General features: G+C 43.5%; 2 protein-coding genes across 5 annotated transcripts in view; one reads left to right on the top strand and one right to left on the bottom strand.

Moving 5' to 3' along the window:
• The window catches only part of CALCB (calcitonin related polypeptide beta), a 175,746-nt gene that overhangs the window by 106,912 nt on the left and 53,312 nt on the right, over positions 1-15,522 (bottom strand). The window lies entirely within an intron of this gene.
• Positions 1,139-5,807, top strand: CALCA (calcitonin related polypeptide alpha). 4 transcript variants are annotated; one of them, XM_057299101.2, is made up of 5 exons: positions 1,139-1,245; positions 1,403-1,542; positions 2,289-2,383; positions 3,415-3,555; positions 4,491-4,987. In XM_057299101.2, the coding sequence occupies exons 3-5, from the start codon at positions 2,298-2,300 to the stop codon at positions 4,687-4,689; spliced, it is 426 nt and encodes a 141-aa protein (XP_057155084.2). In that variant the 5' UTR covers positions 1,139-1,245; positions 1,403-1,542; positions 2,289-2,297; the 3' UTR covers positions 4,690-4,987. The 4 variants fall into 4 exon arrangements, with proteins under 4 accessions (XP_057155084.2, XP_003818242.3, XP_057155085.2 ...); XM_003818194.7 differs by lacking the exon at positions 1,403-1,542; XM_057299102.2 differs by lacking the exon at positions 1,403-1,542 and having other exon boundaries at positions 1,139-1,269.

Here is a 15,522-nt window from a genome sequence, read left to right as displayed (position 1 = left end):
GTTGGGAGACAGTAATGGGTTTGGGTGTGTGTAAATGAGTGTGACCGGAAGCGAGTGTGAGCTTGGTCTAGGCAGGGACCACACAGCACTGTCACGCCTGCCTGCTCTTTAGTAGAGGACTGAAGTGCGGGGGTGGGGGTACGGGGCCGGAATAGAATGTCTCTGGGACATCTTGGCAAACAGCAGCCGGAAGCAAAGGGGCAGCTGTGCAAACGGCTCAGACAGGTGATGGATGGCAGGGTAGGAAGGGGGAGGTCCAGAGGTCTGGATGGAGGCTTCCGCATCTGTACCTTGCAACTCACCCCTCAGGCCCAGCAGGTCATCGGCCCCCTCCTCACACATGTAATGGATCTGAAGAGTACCCCGGGACAGTCCGGGGAGATGGAGATTCGGAAAGTATCCATGGAGATCTTACAGAATCCCCTATGCGGACCAGGAAACTCTTGTAGATCCCTGCCTATCTGAGGCCCAGGCGCTGGGCTGTTTCTCACAACATTCCTTCAAGATGAGACTGTGGTCCCCATTTCAAAGATGAGTACACTGAGGCTCTGTGAAGTTACTTGCCCATGATCACACATCCAGGAATTGGGCCAACTGTAATTGAACTCCTGTCTAACAAAGTTCTTGCTCTCAGCTCCGTCTCTTGTTTCCCACGAGCCCTGGCCCTCTGTGGGTAATACCAGCTACTGGAGTCAGATTTCTTGGGCCCAAAACCCACCCTTAGGGGCATTAACCTTTAAAATCTCACTTGGGCAGGGGTCTGGGATCAGAGTTGGAAGAGTCCCTACAATCCTGGACCCTTTCCGCCAAATCGTGAAACCAGGGGTGGAGTGGGGCGAGGGTTCAAAACCAGGCCGGACTGAGAGGTGAAATTCACCATGACGTCAAACTGCCCTCAAATTCCCGCTCACTTTAAGGGCGTTACTTGTTGGTGCCCCCACCATCCCCCCCCATTTCCATCAATGACCTCAATGCAAATACAAGTGGGACCGTCCTGCTGGATCCTCCAGGTTCTGGAAGCATGAGGGTGACGCAACCCAGGGGCAAAGGACCCCTCCGCCCATTGGTTGCTGTGCACTGGCGGAACTTTCCCGACCCACAGCGGCGGGAATAAGAGCAGTCGCTGGCGCTGGGAGGCATCAGAGACACTGCCCAGCCCAAGTGTCGCCGCCGCTTCCACAGGGCTCTGGCTGGACGCCGCCACCGCCGCTGCCACCGCCTCTGATCCAAGCCACCTCCCGCCAGGTGAGCCCCGAGATTCTGGCTCAGGTATATGTCTCTCCCTCCCTCTCCCTCCATTCGTCATTTTCTCACTCCCTTTCCTCCTCTCCCTCTCTCTCCGTTAGTCTCTTCATCAGATAGTCTCTGTTAGTCCGCGATTTATACCAGGCTCGTGCCCTAGGTTGGATCGGACAGTCTCAATCCCCCGGCTCGCTCTTCCTGCTCGGCTGCGGACTCCAGTCTTACTCTCTCGCACTGCACACAGGCTTAGGCCAGTCTCGGGACACTCAGGCTCCCCAGGGACCGCGCACAGAGCCTGAGGCAAGAGAAACTTTCCGCAGACGGTGCGATCAGGGATGGCGTCTGGAGCCCAGCAGTCCCAGGGAAATTGGTTCAGAACCTGGAACAGAGCGGATGGGTGGCAAACAGGCACGACGACTGAGGGACAAGCAGCCCTAAACTGCAAGCCCCAGTCACAGGCTCTGGGAGCAAAGAGAGAAAGTCTTGGGTCCCAATTTAAGAGTAAAACTTGGTTCCTGCAGGGGACTGAGGTGCCAGCAGGCGGAGCTTAGGCTGAGCACTAAAATTGATTCTTTTATTTCTCAGATTCCAATTGCAGAGATAATCCCTGTGGACAGATCCCACCCCTCCTACCAAGGTGTATGCAAAAGCCCCAGAAGAGGAGGACAGCTCTGGGTTTCCTTATGGGATCAGCTTCTGTGACAGGGGCCTGGGAGCATGTCCTCCACAGAGACCTGGCTAACAGGTTTATATGTATCTGTGTGGCTTTGGGTAGAAGGGTAGGACTGAGACCTCCCCCACTCAGCTCTCCCTCTAGGATTGCTCCTCCAGCTCTATCAAACTGTGCATGCTACAGGCCCACTGAACCTCCCAGAAGTCCACTGTGCTGATGAGGAAACAAAAAAGAAGAGAAATATAATGACCAGTCTGAAGCCACAAAGCCAGAGCATTAGAAGCAAGACAGAAAACCAGGATAGGAGCCAAGGTCTGTGGGCTCCTAGAACTTCGAACTGGCGCAGGTGGTTTATCTCATTCTTCCCTTGCAGAGAGGTGTCATGGGCTTCCAAAAGTTCTCCCCCTTCCTGGCTCTCAGCATCTTGGTCCTGTTGCAGGCAGGCAGCCTCCATGCAGCACCATTCAGGTAAGACAGCCTGAAGCCAGAACCACACTGGTATCAGACAATTCCATGCCTCTTAAGTGTGGTGTGCTGAATGCTTAAAAACCGACAGGGGGCCGGGGTAAGGTATGTACTCATGCACATATATAATTTTTTGATATAAAAATGTGTGGTACACAATTTATAAGTAGTGATAAATATTTAGACAATATTCTTCATTATAATTTTTTTGAGACGGAGTCTCACTCTGTCATCCATGCTGGAGTGCAATGGCACCGTGTCGGCTCACTGCAACTTCCATCTCCTGGGTTCAAGCAATTCTCCTGCCTCAGCCTCCCGAGTAGCTGGGATTACAGGCGCCCACCACCATGCCTGGCTAATTTTTGTATTTTTAGTAGAGATAGGGTTTCACCATGTTGGCCAGGCTGGTCTCAAACTCCTGACCTCAGGTGATCCACCTGCCTCAGCCTCCCAAAGTGCTGAGATTACAGCCGTGAGCCACCGCGCCCGGCCTATTATAAATTTTATATAGCCCACTGAGTCTCACAAAATGCTTTTTTTGCTTTTAGCCAAACTTTTGTATGTGTAGCCATCCTATTTATCCTATTCAGCCATGATTTGAGAAATGAATTGCATCCTATTCTGTTAAATAGTTTGCCACTAAATTTGTTATTGTTAAATCTGGTATTTTACCTGTTGATCTATTTCTCACCCACATATAAATCTATTAAACTGAAACTATTTTCATGTTCAGCACTAACTGTAAGTTTTTGCATTTAATTTTTAATAATGGCTGCACTCAGCTTGCAAAATTCTTGAAAATTTAACCATTAGCTTTCACAAGCCTATACAAACTGGCTCCAGCACACCACTGCTTGGAGGCCACACCAGTGCCTGGGTCCTGAGGAGGACACTGGCCTTGTGCCCTGTCCCCTAGGACTCCCGCTGGCCACATCCTCAGGGGAAGAAGCAAAGACCAGGAAGCCTGGCTGCTTGTCCTGGGGAGGGGCAGGCAGGGGCTCACAGCCTGCACTGAGTTTGCTTCCCCTCCACAGGTCTGCCCTGGAGAGCAGCCCAGCAGACGCGGCCACGCTCAATGAGGACGAAGCGCGCCTCCTGCTGGCTGCACTGGTGCAGGACTATGTGCAGATGAAGGCCAGTGAGCTGGAGCAGGAGCAGGAGAGAGAGGGCTCCAGGTGAGGCTCCCAAGCGCTCAGCACAGGGCCTCCTCTCCCCGCAGCATACACAGGAAGGTGGATCCCAAGAGGTAGGAGAGAACACACTGGCCAGGAATCCAACAGGCTGTGTTGTTCACCGGGACCTGGGGCCCGGCTGTTCTCAGCCTCCAAGGGAGACAGAGGTCCCACTGCAGCTGGAGGTACCGTGGTTAGACATAATAAAAGGCTCCGTTTCTGAAAGTTCTTAGGAAATGAAATGGGGAAGTGTGGAATCGCTCACTGTGGGAATTGTTCTTGCAGTACTGGGAGACCTCCCAGCACTGGATGAGTTAAGACTAGTAAGGGTGAAGTCAGGGATACACATAGTACATCTCAGGAAGTTTTAGAAATTTGGATCCACCTTGTTAATCTGCATATGACACTCTTTCACACCTGCAAGGAGCTTTCATTTCACATTTGCAAGGTGAAGGTGAGGCCCTTGCAGGGGATGGGGACGGGTAGAGCGTGTCTGAGGTAGGTTTGAGCCTTTAAATGTGTGGCATCTGTGGAGATGTGCATGTTGTCAGGAGGCCAGGGAGAGCACCCTTCCCCAGATCCACATCCCTGTGTACCTTGAGCCTGAGCAGAGACCAGCCCCTGGCCTGGCCCCAGCACTGCTCAGGCGGAGGCATGTGTTGCCCCTGCATCTGCCCTGAGAACCCCTCTGTCAAGCATGAAGGACTGAACAGCATGTGGAATGCCAGAAAAGATCATCCTTCCCCATCCAGCCCTTCCCTGCACTGCCCTGGCCCACTGCACCTCTGAGCTCTCCTAATGAAGGATAGATAAGTGAGCTGCCCTCCTGCCTGCCCCCCCTGCTCCCAGGGTCCCCTGCCTGGTCTAACCTTCTAAGTGACTGCCCATGGGGACAGATTCTGGTGCATGGTACTATCTGGCATGTGTTTTCCCTGCAGCCTGGACAGCCCCAGATCTAAGCGGTGCGGTAATCTGAGTACTTGCATGCTGGGCACATACACGCAGGACTTCAACAAGTTTCACACGTTCCCCCAAACTGCAATTGGGGTTGGAGCACCTGGAAAGAAAAGGGATATGTCCAGCGACTTGGAGAGAGACCATCGCCCTCATGTTAGCATGCCCCAGAATGCCAACTAAACTCCTCCCTCTCCTTCCTAATTTCCCTTCTTGCATCCTTCCTATAACTTGATGCATGTGGTTTGGTTCCTCTCTGGTGGCTCTTTGGGCTGGTATTGGTGGCTTTCCTTGTGGCAGAGGATGTCTCAAACTTCAGATGGGAGGAAAGAGAGCAGGACTCACAGGTTGGAAGAGAATCACCTGGGAAAATACCAGAAAATGAGGGCCGCTTTGAGTCCCCCAGAGATGTCATCAGAGCTCCTCTGTCCTGCTTCTGAATGTGCTGATCATTTGAGGAATAAAATTATTTTTCCCCAAAGATCTGAGCTGTGGTGGTCATTGCTCTGATCTATGTCCCAGGCTTCATAGTGTCTAAGACCTATGCTTAGAAATAGCCTTAACCCTAGGCTAGCTGGACACAGGATATGGTGGGTGGTCCCTCTGACCAAGCTCAAGCAGCAAGAACAGGGGTCCTAAGGAGCAGGTAAGCACCTCTAGGACTTGATGCTGCAAACTCCGCTCCTCTTCCAGGTAAGACTGAGGAATTTTTTATTTTCCTAAGAAAGGGTATTTGGTGCCCATGACTGGGGTATAGATTTTATAGTCCTTTGTGAATGGGGCCGGGTGTGGGACCATAATTCACTCCAGTGTCATAAACCTCCGCTTTGATTTTTAGTTAATTTATACAGGAGATTGGCTGTTACTGCTCCACATTCCATAGCCAGTCATCCAGAGTCACCTTGGGTTTTCTGACATCCCTGGGAATATCTACGGGGAGTGATCATGGCATTTTCCCTAATGGCCTTGTGATTTTCTGCTCTGATAATTGTGTTTAGGAGAAACACTTAAAGTTAATTGGTGCCTTTCAGCACAGCAACTTTACCATGAAGGTCCCATGGGGCTGACCTCTCTCCCAGCCTCTCACTCACAGATCTTCTCTTCTTTCTCCATCCTGCAAATCAGAATCATTGCCCAGAAGAGAGCCTGTGACACTGCCACCTGTGTGACTCATCGGCTGGCAGGCTTGCTGAGCAGATCAGGGGGTGTGGTGAAGAACAACTTTGTGCCCACCAATGTGGGTTCCAAAGCCTTTGGCAGGCGCCGCAGGGACCTTCAAGCCTGAGCAGCTGAATGACTCAAGGTGACTGCCCTTGTATGATGGGATGGGAAGATGAATGACTGGTTTTTACAGGGGTGTAAAACCACTCTGAGCCTCTCTGAGACCATGTGGTTTTAAAAAATCCATAAGGGAAGGTACCCACACCAGTATCTGAGTTCCAGTAGCTAAGACCCTAGAATTTGGATTCATGTCTGTTTTTTCAGTCTCTCCTTGTAACCCTGAGATCATCAGACCAAGAAATATAGATCCTGTTTATTTAGAACACTGCTGTTTGACATTTATAATTCTGATTATTCTAGCCTTTGAGTTTGAAAGATAATGACACTATCATTTTAGAGTATACATTACTATGTTGTGTACCTCTGAATTAAGTGTACAGACTTGAGTTCAAGAACTGTATTTGCCCTTTACCAGCTATATGACCATGAACAGGTTACTTAACTCTCTCCAAGCCTCAGTTTCTCCATCTGTAAATTGAGGGCTACAATAGTATCTACCTCCAAGCATTACTATAAAGAGCAAGTGAGATAATAGATGTTAAGTCTGACAATTAACCAGTAACTAAATTCTAGCTGTTATTTTCTTCCTCCTAGGTCACAATGAAGCTGAACTCCTTTTAATGTGTAATGAAAGCAATTTGTAGGAAAGGCTCCATGGAAGACATACATATAGGCATCCTTCTTGATACTGAAAACGATCTTCTTTGTTTGAAAGGAACGATTGCTAAATGCAGAACAAGCTCATTGCAGTTACCTATTGTGCATCTTTTTAAATACTTGATTATGTAACCATAAATCTGACAGCATGTCTCATTGGCTTATCTGGTAGCAAATCTAGGCCCCGTCAGCCACCCTATTGACATTGGTGGCTCTGCTAAACCTCAGGGGGACATGAAATCACTGCCTCTTGGGCATCTTGGCACACATGGTAATGCTGTGCCTTGACAGAAGTATTTGTTTAAAGAAATGTCAATGCTGTCATTTGTGAACTCTATCAAAATTAAAAATGTATTTTCTACACCCTTCAATGGAATCTCTGCTGCTATTTACGCTATTTTTCCCAGAAGAGTTGCAGGGGCCTGTAAGCACTCTGTTGACCAACCAATCTGACTCACTTAGCACAAAGACAACATGCCTGGGATGGATCCCTAGTGTCTTGTACCCTCAGTTTCTAGTGAAGCATCCCCTATTGGAATTAGAGCCTTGTGCATGTCAAAGAGAACAATTCATATTTATTTTCAGAGGGTGCCCTGGTCTCCAGCCTCAGAAGTTACCCATGTGCTCCTTCATGCAGGTTTGCCTTTACCCATCCCTGCCCTTCCTCCATATAAGAAGCTCTTCATGCACCCCTTAGCCTGCTTTAGAAACAATGGCTCAGAGCCTAAAATGGGGATCACAGACTGGCCAACCTAGAAAGGTCATCAATGCCATTCAACCCAACTTTTTTATTCTGTGAGGTTCAGAGAAACGTCTTGCTCAAGGTCCAGCAATAGGTTTAACAGAGACATTCATACACTTCACAAATACTTATTGAGTGCCTGCTATATGCTAGGCACTATTCTAGGCACTAGGAATAGAGCAATGAACTGAACAGAGCAGACAAAACTCCCTGGGCTCATGGGCTTACATTCTAGTGGGGGAGATTGAGGTGGTACATGCTATAGAATCAAGGACTCTCAGTATTGGAAGGAATCCAGAATGTCATAGAGTCTGATGCCTTCCTTATTCAAGGTAGGAATTACCCAGCATCAACAACCATAGCATCCTTTGGGACCACCAGTGACAAGCTGCTGAGTGTAACTCCCAAAGTGAGTTGGCAGCCAGTTTCACTGGTGGTAGTCAGCTAATTAGGGTTAGTTATTAGTTAACTAGTCAGCTAGTGGTTAGAAAAGTCAGCTCCTTCTACCCACTGACTCTATTTTCTCAGGCCATACAGAATTATGCCCCCTTCTCTCCTCCAGTCTGTATTCAACACAATAACCCACTGTGACTGTAAAAGATAGATCACACCGTGTCTCTCCTATGCTCAAAACATCCCAGTGACTCCCCATCTCATGAGCAAACACCTGAAGCATTGCAGGCCAAGTTGATCTTCCCTTTCTCTCCTCTCACCACCACCCCCATTACTTGCCTGACCTCATCTCCTACTCTCCCGCACACTGGCCTTCTTACTATTCCTCAACTTCTGTCTTCCAGCACTCAACCACCACTCGTACTCTGTGAAGAACACCCTCCATCCACGGCCCTCATCTCCTCCAATTATTTCTCAGATGTCACCTATCCTGACTATTCTTTCTGAAATTGCACCCCACTCCCACTAACAACATACCCTAGCCCTCTTCTTTGCTTAATTTTTTTCTCCTTACTGTTTATTACCCCTAGTATACTATATGTTTTGTATATTATTTTGTTATTTGTATCCCTCCCAGCCATAAGTATAAGATTCACATGGTCAGGGATATGGTTATTTTGTTAATTGCTGTATCCCAAAATGCTGAACAGTGTGCCTGGCACAAGGTAGCACTCTATAAATATTTGTTGAATGAAAGAGTAAATGAATGAAGTAAAGTCTTCTTCTCTTTTACTTTTGTGGTCAACTCTTAGGTTCCCTCTGGACCTATTTTTCTTCATGCCAAATTCTCCAAGGGCCTTAAGCTTTAACAATCACATCTGGATAGTAAATTGTTCAACAGCCCGAAGACTGCAGTGGCCATCAGTTTGTCAGTAACTCTGTTTCCTGCCTCAAGACTTTTTTTTTTCTTTTATTATTATACTTTAAGTTTTAGGGTACATGTGCACATTGTGCAGGTTAGTTACATATGTATACATGTGCCATGCTGGTGCGCTGCACCCACTAACTTGTCATCTAGCATTAGGTATATCTCCCAATGCTATCCCTCCCCACTCCCCCCACCCCACAACAGTCCCCAGAGTGTGATGTTCCCCTTCCTGTGTCCATGTGATCTCATTGTTCAATTCCCACCTATGAGTGAGAATATGCGGTGTTTGGTTTTTTGTTCTTGTGATAGTTTACTGAGAATGATGATTTCCAATTTCATCCATGTCCCTACAAAGGACATGAACTCATCATTTTTTATGGCTGCATAGTATTCCATGGTGTATATGTGCCACATATTCTTCATCCAGTCTATCATTGTTGGACATTTGGGTTGGTTCCAAGTCTTTGCTATTGTGAATAATGCCGCAATAAACATACGTGTGCATGTGTCTTTATAGCAGCATGATTTATAGTCCTTTGGGTATATACCCAGTAATGGGATGGCTGGGTCAAATGGTATTTCTAGTTCTAGATCCCTGAGGAATCGCCACACTGACTTCCACAATGGTTGAACTAGTTTACAGTCCCACCAACAGTGTAAAAGTGTTCCTATTTCTCCACATCCTCTCCAGCACCTGTTGTTTCCTGACTTTTTAATGATGGCCATTCTAACTGGTGTGAGATGGTATCTCATTGTGGTTTTGATTTGCATTTCTCTGATGGCCAGTGATGATGAGCATTTTTTTCATGTGTTTTTTGGCTGCATAAATGTCTTCTTTTGAGAACTGTCTGTTCATGTCCTTCGCCCACTTTTTGATGGGGTTGTTTGTTTTTTTCTTGTAAATTTGTTTGAGTTCATTGTAGATTCTGGATATTAGCCTTTTGTCAGATGAGTAGGTTGCAAAAATTTTCTCCCATTTTGTAGGTTGCCTGTTCACTCTAATGATAGTTTCTTTTGCTGTGCAGAAGCTCTTTAGTTTAATTAGATCCCATTTGTCAATTTTGGCTTCTGTTGCCATTGCTTTTGGTGTTTTAGACATGAAGTCCTTGCCCATGCCTATGTCCTGAATGGTAATGCCTAGGTTTTCTTCTAGGGTTTTTATGGTTTTAGGTCTAACATGTAAGTCTTTAATCCATCTTGAATTAATTTTTGTATAAGGTGTAAGGAAGGGATCCAGTTTCAGCTTTCTACATATGGCTAGCCAGTTTTCCCAGCACCATTTATTAAATAGGGAATCCTTTCCCCATTTCTTGTTTTTCTCAGGTTTGTCAAAGATCAGATAGTTGTAGATATGCGGCGTTATTTCTGAGGGCTCTGTTCTGTTCCATTGATCTATATCTCTGTTTCGGTACCGGTACCATGCTGTTTTGGTTACTGTAGCCTTGTAGTGTAGTTTGAAGTCAGGTAGCGTGATGCCTCCAGCTTTGTTCTTTTGGCTTAGGATTGACTTGGTGATGCGGGCTCTTTTTTGGTTCCATATGAACTTTAAAGTAGTTTTTTCCAATTCTGTGAAGAACGTCATTGGTAGCTTGATGGGGATGGCATTGAATCTGTAAATTACCTTGGGCAGTATGGCCATTTTCACAATATTGATTCTTCCTACCCATGAGCATGGAATGTTCTTCCATTTGTTTGTATCCTCTTTTATTTCCTCGAGCAGTGGTTTGTAGTTCTCCTTGAAGAGGTCCTTCACATCCCTTGTAAGTTGGATTCCTAGGTATTTTATTCTCTTTGAAGCAATTGTGAATGGGAGTTCACTCATGATTTGGCTCTCTGTTTGTCTGTTGTTGGTGTACAAGAATGCTTGTGATTTTTGTACATTGATTTTGTATCCTCAGACTTTGCTGAAGTTGCTTATCAGCTTAAGGAGATTTTGGGCTTAGACAATGGGGTATTCTAGATATACAATCATGTCGTCTGCAAACAGGGACAATTTGACTTCCTCTTTTCCTAATTGAATACCCTTTATTTCCTTCTCCTGCCTAATTGCCCTGGCCAGAACTTCCAACACTATGTTGAATAGGAGTGGTGAGAGAGGGCATCCCTGTCTTGTGCCAGTTTTCAAAGGGAATGCTTCCAGTTTTTGCACATTCAGTATGATATTGGCTGTGGGTCTGTCATAGATAGCTCTTATTATTTTGAAATACGTCCCATCAATACCTAATTTATTGAGAGTTTTTAGCATGAAGGGTTGTTGAATTTTGTCAAAGGACTTTTCTGCATCTATTGAGATAATCATGTGGTTTTTGTCTTTGGTTCTGTTTATATGCTGGATTACATTTATTGATTTGCGTATATTGAACCAGCCTTGCATCCCAGGGATGAAGCCCACTTGATCATGGTGGATAAGCTTTTTGATGTGCTGCTGGATTTGTTTTGCCAGTGTTTTATTGAGGATTTTTGCATCAATGTTCATCAAGGATATTGGTCTAAAATTCTCTTTTTTGGTTGTGTCTCTGCCTGGCTTTGGTATCAGAATGATGCTGGCCTCATAAAATGAGTTAGGGAGGATTCCCTCTTTTTCTGTTGATTGGAATAGTTTCAGAAGGAATGGTACCAGTTCCTCCTTGTACCTCTGGTAGAATTCAGCTGTGAATCCGTCTGGTCCTGGACTCTTTTTGGTTGGTAAGCTATGGATTATTGCCACAATTTCAGATCCTGTTATTGGTCTACTCAGAGATTCAACTTCTTCCTGGTTTAGTCTTGGGAGAGTGTATGTGTCAAGGAATTTATCCATTTCTTCTAGATTTTCTAGTTTATTTGCGTAGAGGTGTTTGTAGTATTCTCTGATGGTAGTTTGTATTTCTGTGAGATCAGTGGTGATATCCCCTTTATCATTTTGTATTGTGTCTATTTGATTCTTCTCTCTTTTTTTCTTTATTAGTCTTGCTAGCGGTCTATCTATTTTGTTGATCCTTTCAAAAAACCAGCTCCTGGATTCATTAATTTTTTGAAGGGTTTTTTGTGTCTCTATTTCCTTCAGTTCTGCTCTGATTTTAGTTATTTCTTGCCTTCTGCTAGCTTTTGAATGTGTTTGCTCTTGCTTTTCTAGTTCTTTTAATTGTGATGTTAGGGTGTCAATTCTGGATCTTTCCTGCTTTCTCTTGTGGGCATTTAGTGCTATAAATTTCCCTCTACACACTGCTTTTCCACAGACTATTTCTTTCATTTGGACACACTTCTAACCCCATCTTCCTCCTCCATGTCATTAATTCTGACCAGCTTTTCTTCTTCTTCCCATGCAGTGAACGAAGCAAACCAGGAGGGTCCTCTCCAGGTTTGATACCTGTGAGTGGACAGGTAACTTCAAAATCAGGAGGAGAAACAGCAGGAAGACTATTTCAGTCTTGGGTCCAGGACACCTTCACCAATAATAAAGTTAATACTATATTGAATTCACACAAAGACCTTGTGGATATTTCTCAGATGACCCAGAGTTCATAGAGTAAAAGAGTGTGGTTAATTTTAATCCTCAAATAAAACATAGAGTTCACTGGATCAGAAACCTAAGAAAAGATGTAAGAAGTGCATACGGCAATCAAAGCACAAAATGGAGAAACAATGAGTTTTGATGTGGATGCATCATCAGTCTTTACTACTTACAAACCCCTAGGACACTACAGAGAAAGGATGTCTTTTAATGCCAGTTAATGCTCATCCCAAACAATCAGAGCCTCAGTATATATGCTGTGGCTGACTGAATTATTGCTCCCAGTTCTTCACTACACTATCATAGTATTAGAAACGCTTGTTATTGCCATGATCTAATGGTTGGTTCACCATGGGTAGAAGTTGCCATAAGGAGAGAAGTTGACTTCTCTGCCTCATGACTCTGGGCTTGACCATGTGGCTTGTTTTGGCAAATGAGCTATAGTAGACATGGTGCAAGCAGACGCTTGAAATATGTTTACGTGGTTGGCTTTTGGGCTTTTGTGCTTCTGCCATCACCATGAAAAGAACATGCCCTAGATATCTATCTTAGTCCATTTTGCATTGCTATTATAAAATACAAAAGACTGGGTAATTTATAAAGAAAAAAATTATTTTTCATAGTTCTACAGGCTAGGAAGTCAAGAGAATGGTGCCTGCAAGCATCTGGTGAGGGCCATTTTGCTATGTTATAATATGGGGAAGGGCATCACATGGTAAGAGGGCAAGATTGTATGTCAGCTCAGGTCTCTCTTCCTCTTCTTATAAAGTCACCAGTCCCATCATGTGTGCTCCACACTGATGACCTTATCTAATCCTAATTTCCCCTCAAAGGCCCCACTGCCAATCAACAAATTAATCTGGTGACTAAGTTTCCAACATATGAAATTTGAGGGACATATTCAAATCATAGAAGTATTCTTTGCCTTATTAGCCTGGACTCCAAAATAAGACATGTGGACCTAAACCTGGCCTACAGCCTGGATCCATACCCAACCAACACTAGCTGAGATCAATTTCATCCAAACCAAGCCACAAACCCATAAGCAAGAAAAACAAGTATTTGTTATTATAAGCCACTGAAATTAAGTTTGCTTTTATGTAGTGTTGTGGCAATAATTCAGTGATTCATAGTATTTGGGGATGTTATGGATTAAGTTGTGTCCTCCCAAATTTATATGTTGAAGACCTAACCCCCAATCTCCTCCCAAATTTATATGTTGAAGACCTAACTCAAGACCTAATGGCATTTGGAGATAGGGCCTTTGAGGATGTAATTAAGGTTAAAAAGGTCATAAGGGTAGGGCCCTAATCTGATAGGACTAGTTTCCTTATAAGAGGAGAAAGAGACACAAGAGAGCCTTCTCTCTCTCTTCATGCATGTGCACACAGAGTGGAAGGCCAGGTGAAGACACAGTGAGAAGGCAGCCATCGACAAGCCAGAAAGAGAGGCCACCCTAGGCACCAATCTTGATGGCACCTTTATTTTGAACTTCCAGCCTCCAGAACTATGAGAAAATAAATATTTTTGGTTTAAGCCACTCAGTCTGTGGCATTCTCTTACGGCAGCCTGAGCAGATTAATTCAGGGGCATTAGTGGATAAAATTATTTTTGCTGCCACAGCTTGCTTTTCCTCCCGTTGAGCTCTAAGTAAATTTGATGATCGTCCAACTTGACAAATTTACTTATTTCTTTTTTTAATTATACTTTAAGTTCTAGGGTACATGTGCACAATGTGCAGGTTTGTTATTTCTTTTTAGTAATTTATTTTGGTAACCATTTTCACTCTGTCTTCTCAAAATCATCTTAAAGGATGTTTGTCTCATCTCTGTTGCAGCCTCCTGTTGCTGAAACTGAATAACGTATACCTTAGATAAATTAATTGTGGTTTATTTGTATAATGGACATGCACAATACATTACACAGCACTGAATATAAATATATGTATCAACTTTGGATAAATTTTAAACATAATGGTAAGTGTAAAATAAGGTAAGTTGCAAAGGATGCATATCAGGTGATGCCATTTATTTTGAGATTAAAGCATACGTAACAATATTATACATAAGTTAAAGATATATACACATATAGTAAAAATACAAAGTCATGTATAGGGATTGTAAATATCACATTCAAAAGAGTGATTAACTTTGTGGGGATGGGAAGGAAATGTCATGAAGAGGGGTACACAGGTAGCTTCTATCAAGGTTTTTCTTTCCTAAGGTTTTATTTTCTAGGCTGGGTAGTTGGAATAGGTGGATAGCATATATAACTCATGTTTAATAGGAATAAATAAACACAAGCATGTGTCTTTTTTAAGTTAAGGCAACCATCATAAAAATTTTAAATACTAAATAACTTTTAAACTAGCCAAAGAGAATCTATTCTATTCAATGCAAAGCACAAAAATAAAGACCCCAAGAATGTATAGTGGATGCACCATGTGAAAAATGATGGCAATAATAAATACTTAGATGGCTTTAAAATAATTTCAAATTAGTTCAAGTCAACAATTTAAACACCAAGGCTATCAGGTTGCATTTTTAAAGGATTCAGCAATGTTTATTTCACAAAGGAAACTTTTAGAACAAAAAGATTCAAATGGATTAAAATTCAAAATGTAACGAAAGATATGTAAGACAAATATAAACAACAAGTTGTGACAACTTCTTAATATATGGTCAAAATAGAATTCAAGGCAAAAAATGGTTTATGGAATAAGAAATATGCCATATAGAAAAAGAACAATAGAGCAAGAAGATAAATTTATCATGAAAACATGCACTCAACAATACAGCCTCAAATTATGTAAAGTAATGACTGAAAAATTATTGATAGAGAATTAATGCACCCTTCTCAAAAAGCAAAAGGATTCTAGAATCACCCCCCTAATGCGTGGTTCCAAGTTGGCTTGGCAAATACTCCCCGACAATACGGCAGGTCTCAGAAATCATACAGTGGTTACACTCACAAAGAGGTGAAAGATTTTATTAATTATCAGATTATGTCTTCTGTCTTAATATTATTTATTAAATAAACCAAAATGTCCTCAATTTATTTGAAATATCAAACGTATCATATACTGATCATCTTCTGGCCTTCCTGTTTTTCTCTTGCATTGATATATCTGTGCACCAGTATCACAGCTTAATAGCTAGGGAAGGAAAAACACCCCCATACTCATCTTTTTCAAAACGCTCTTGACAATTTTCCCACATTTACTCTTCCAGAAGTTAGAATAATTTTCAATTTTTAAAAAATACTATTTGTATTTTGAATGGGATTGGGTTTCTCTGGTAGATAATTGTATTATCTATGAAAAACAATAAATCTTATTTCATATTTTTGCTCATCCTGCATCAACTAGAGCTTCTTGAACAATGTTGAAGTAGAAATCGTAATAGCAGGCATCCTTGAAGATGAAGGCTGTTGAATTCAGAGGGAGATTTTTTATCATCTTAAGAAAGTACTAAGAAATGTTTTTAAATCATAAATGGATATTAAATTTTATCAAAACACCTTTTG

Source organism: Pan paniscus, chromosome 9 (assembly GCF_029289425.2).
Source record: "Pan paniscus chromosome 9, NHGRI_mPanPan1-v2.0_pri, whole genome shotgun sequence".
In the NCBI taxonomy this organism is placed as follows: Eukaryota; Metazoa; Chordata; class Mammalia; order Primates; family Hominidae; genus Pan; species Pan paniscus.
Note: the sequence above shows the minus strand (reverse complement) of the source record. Positions and strands in the feature narration are given on the sequence as shown.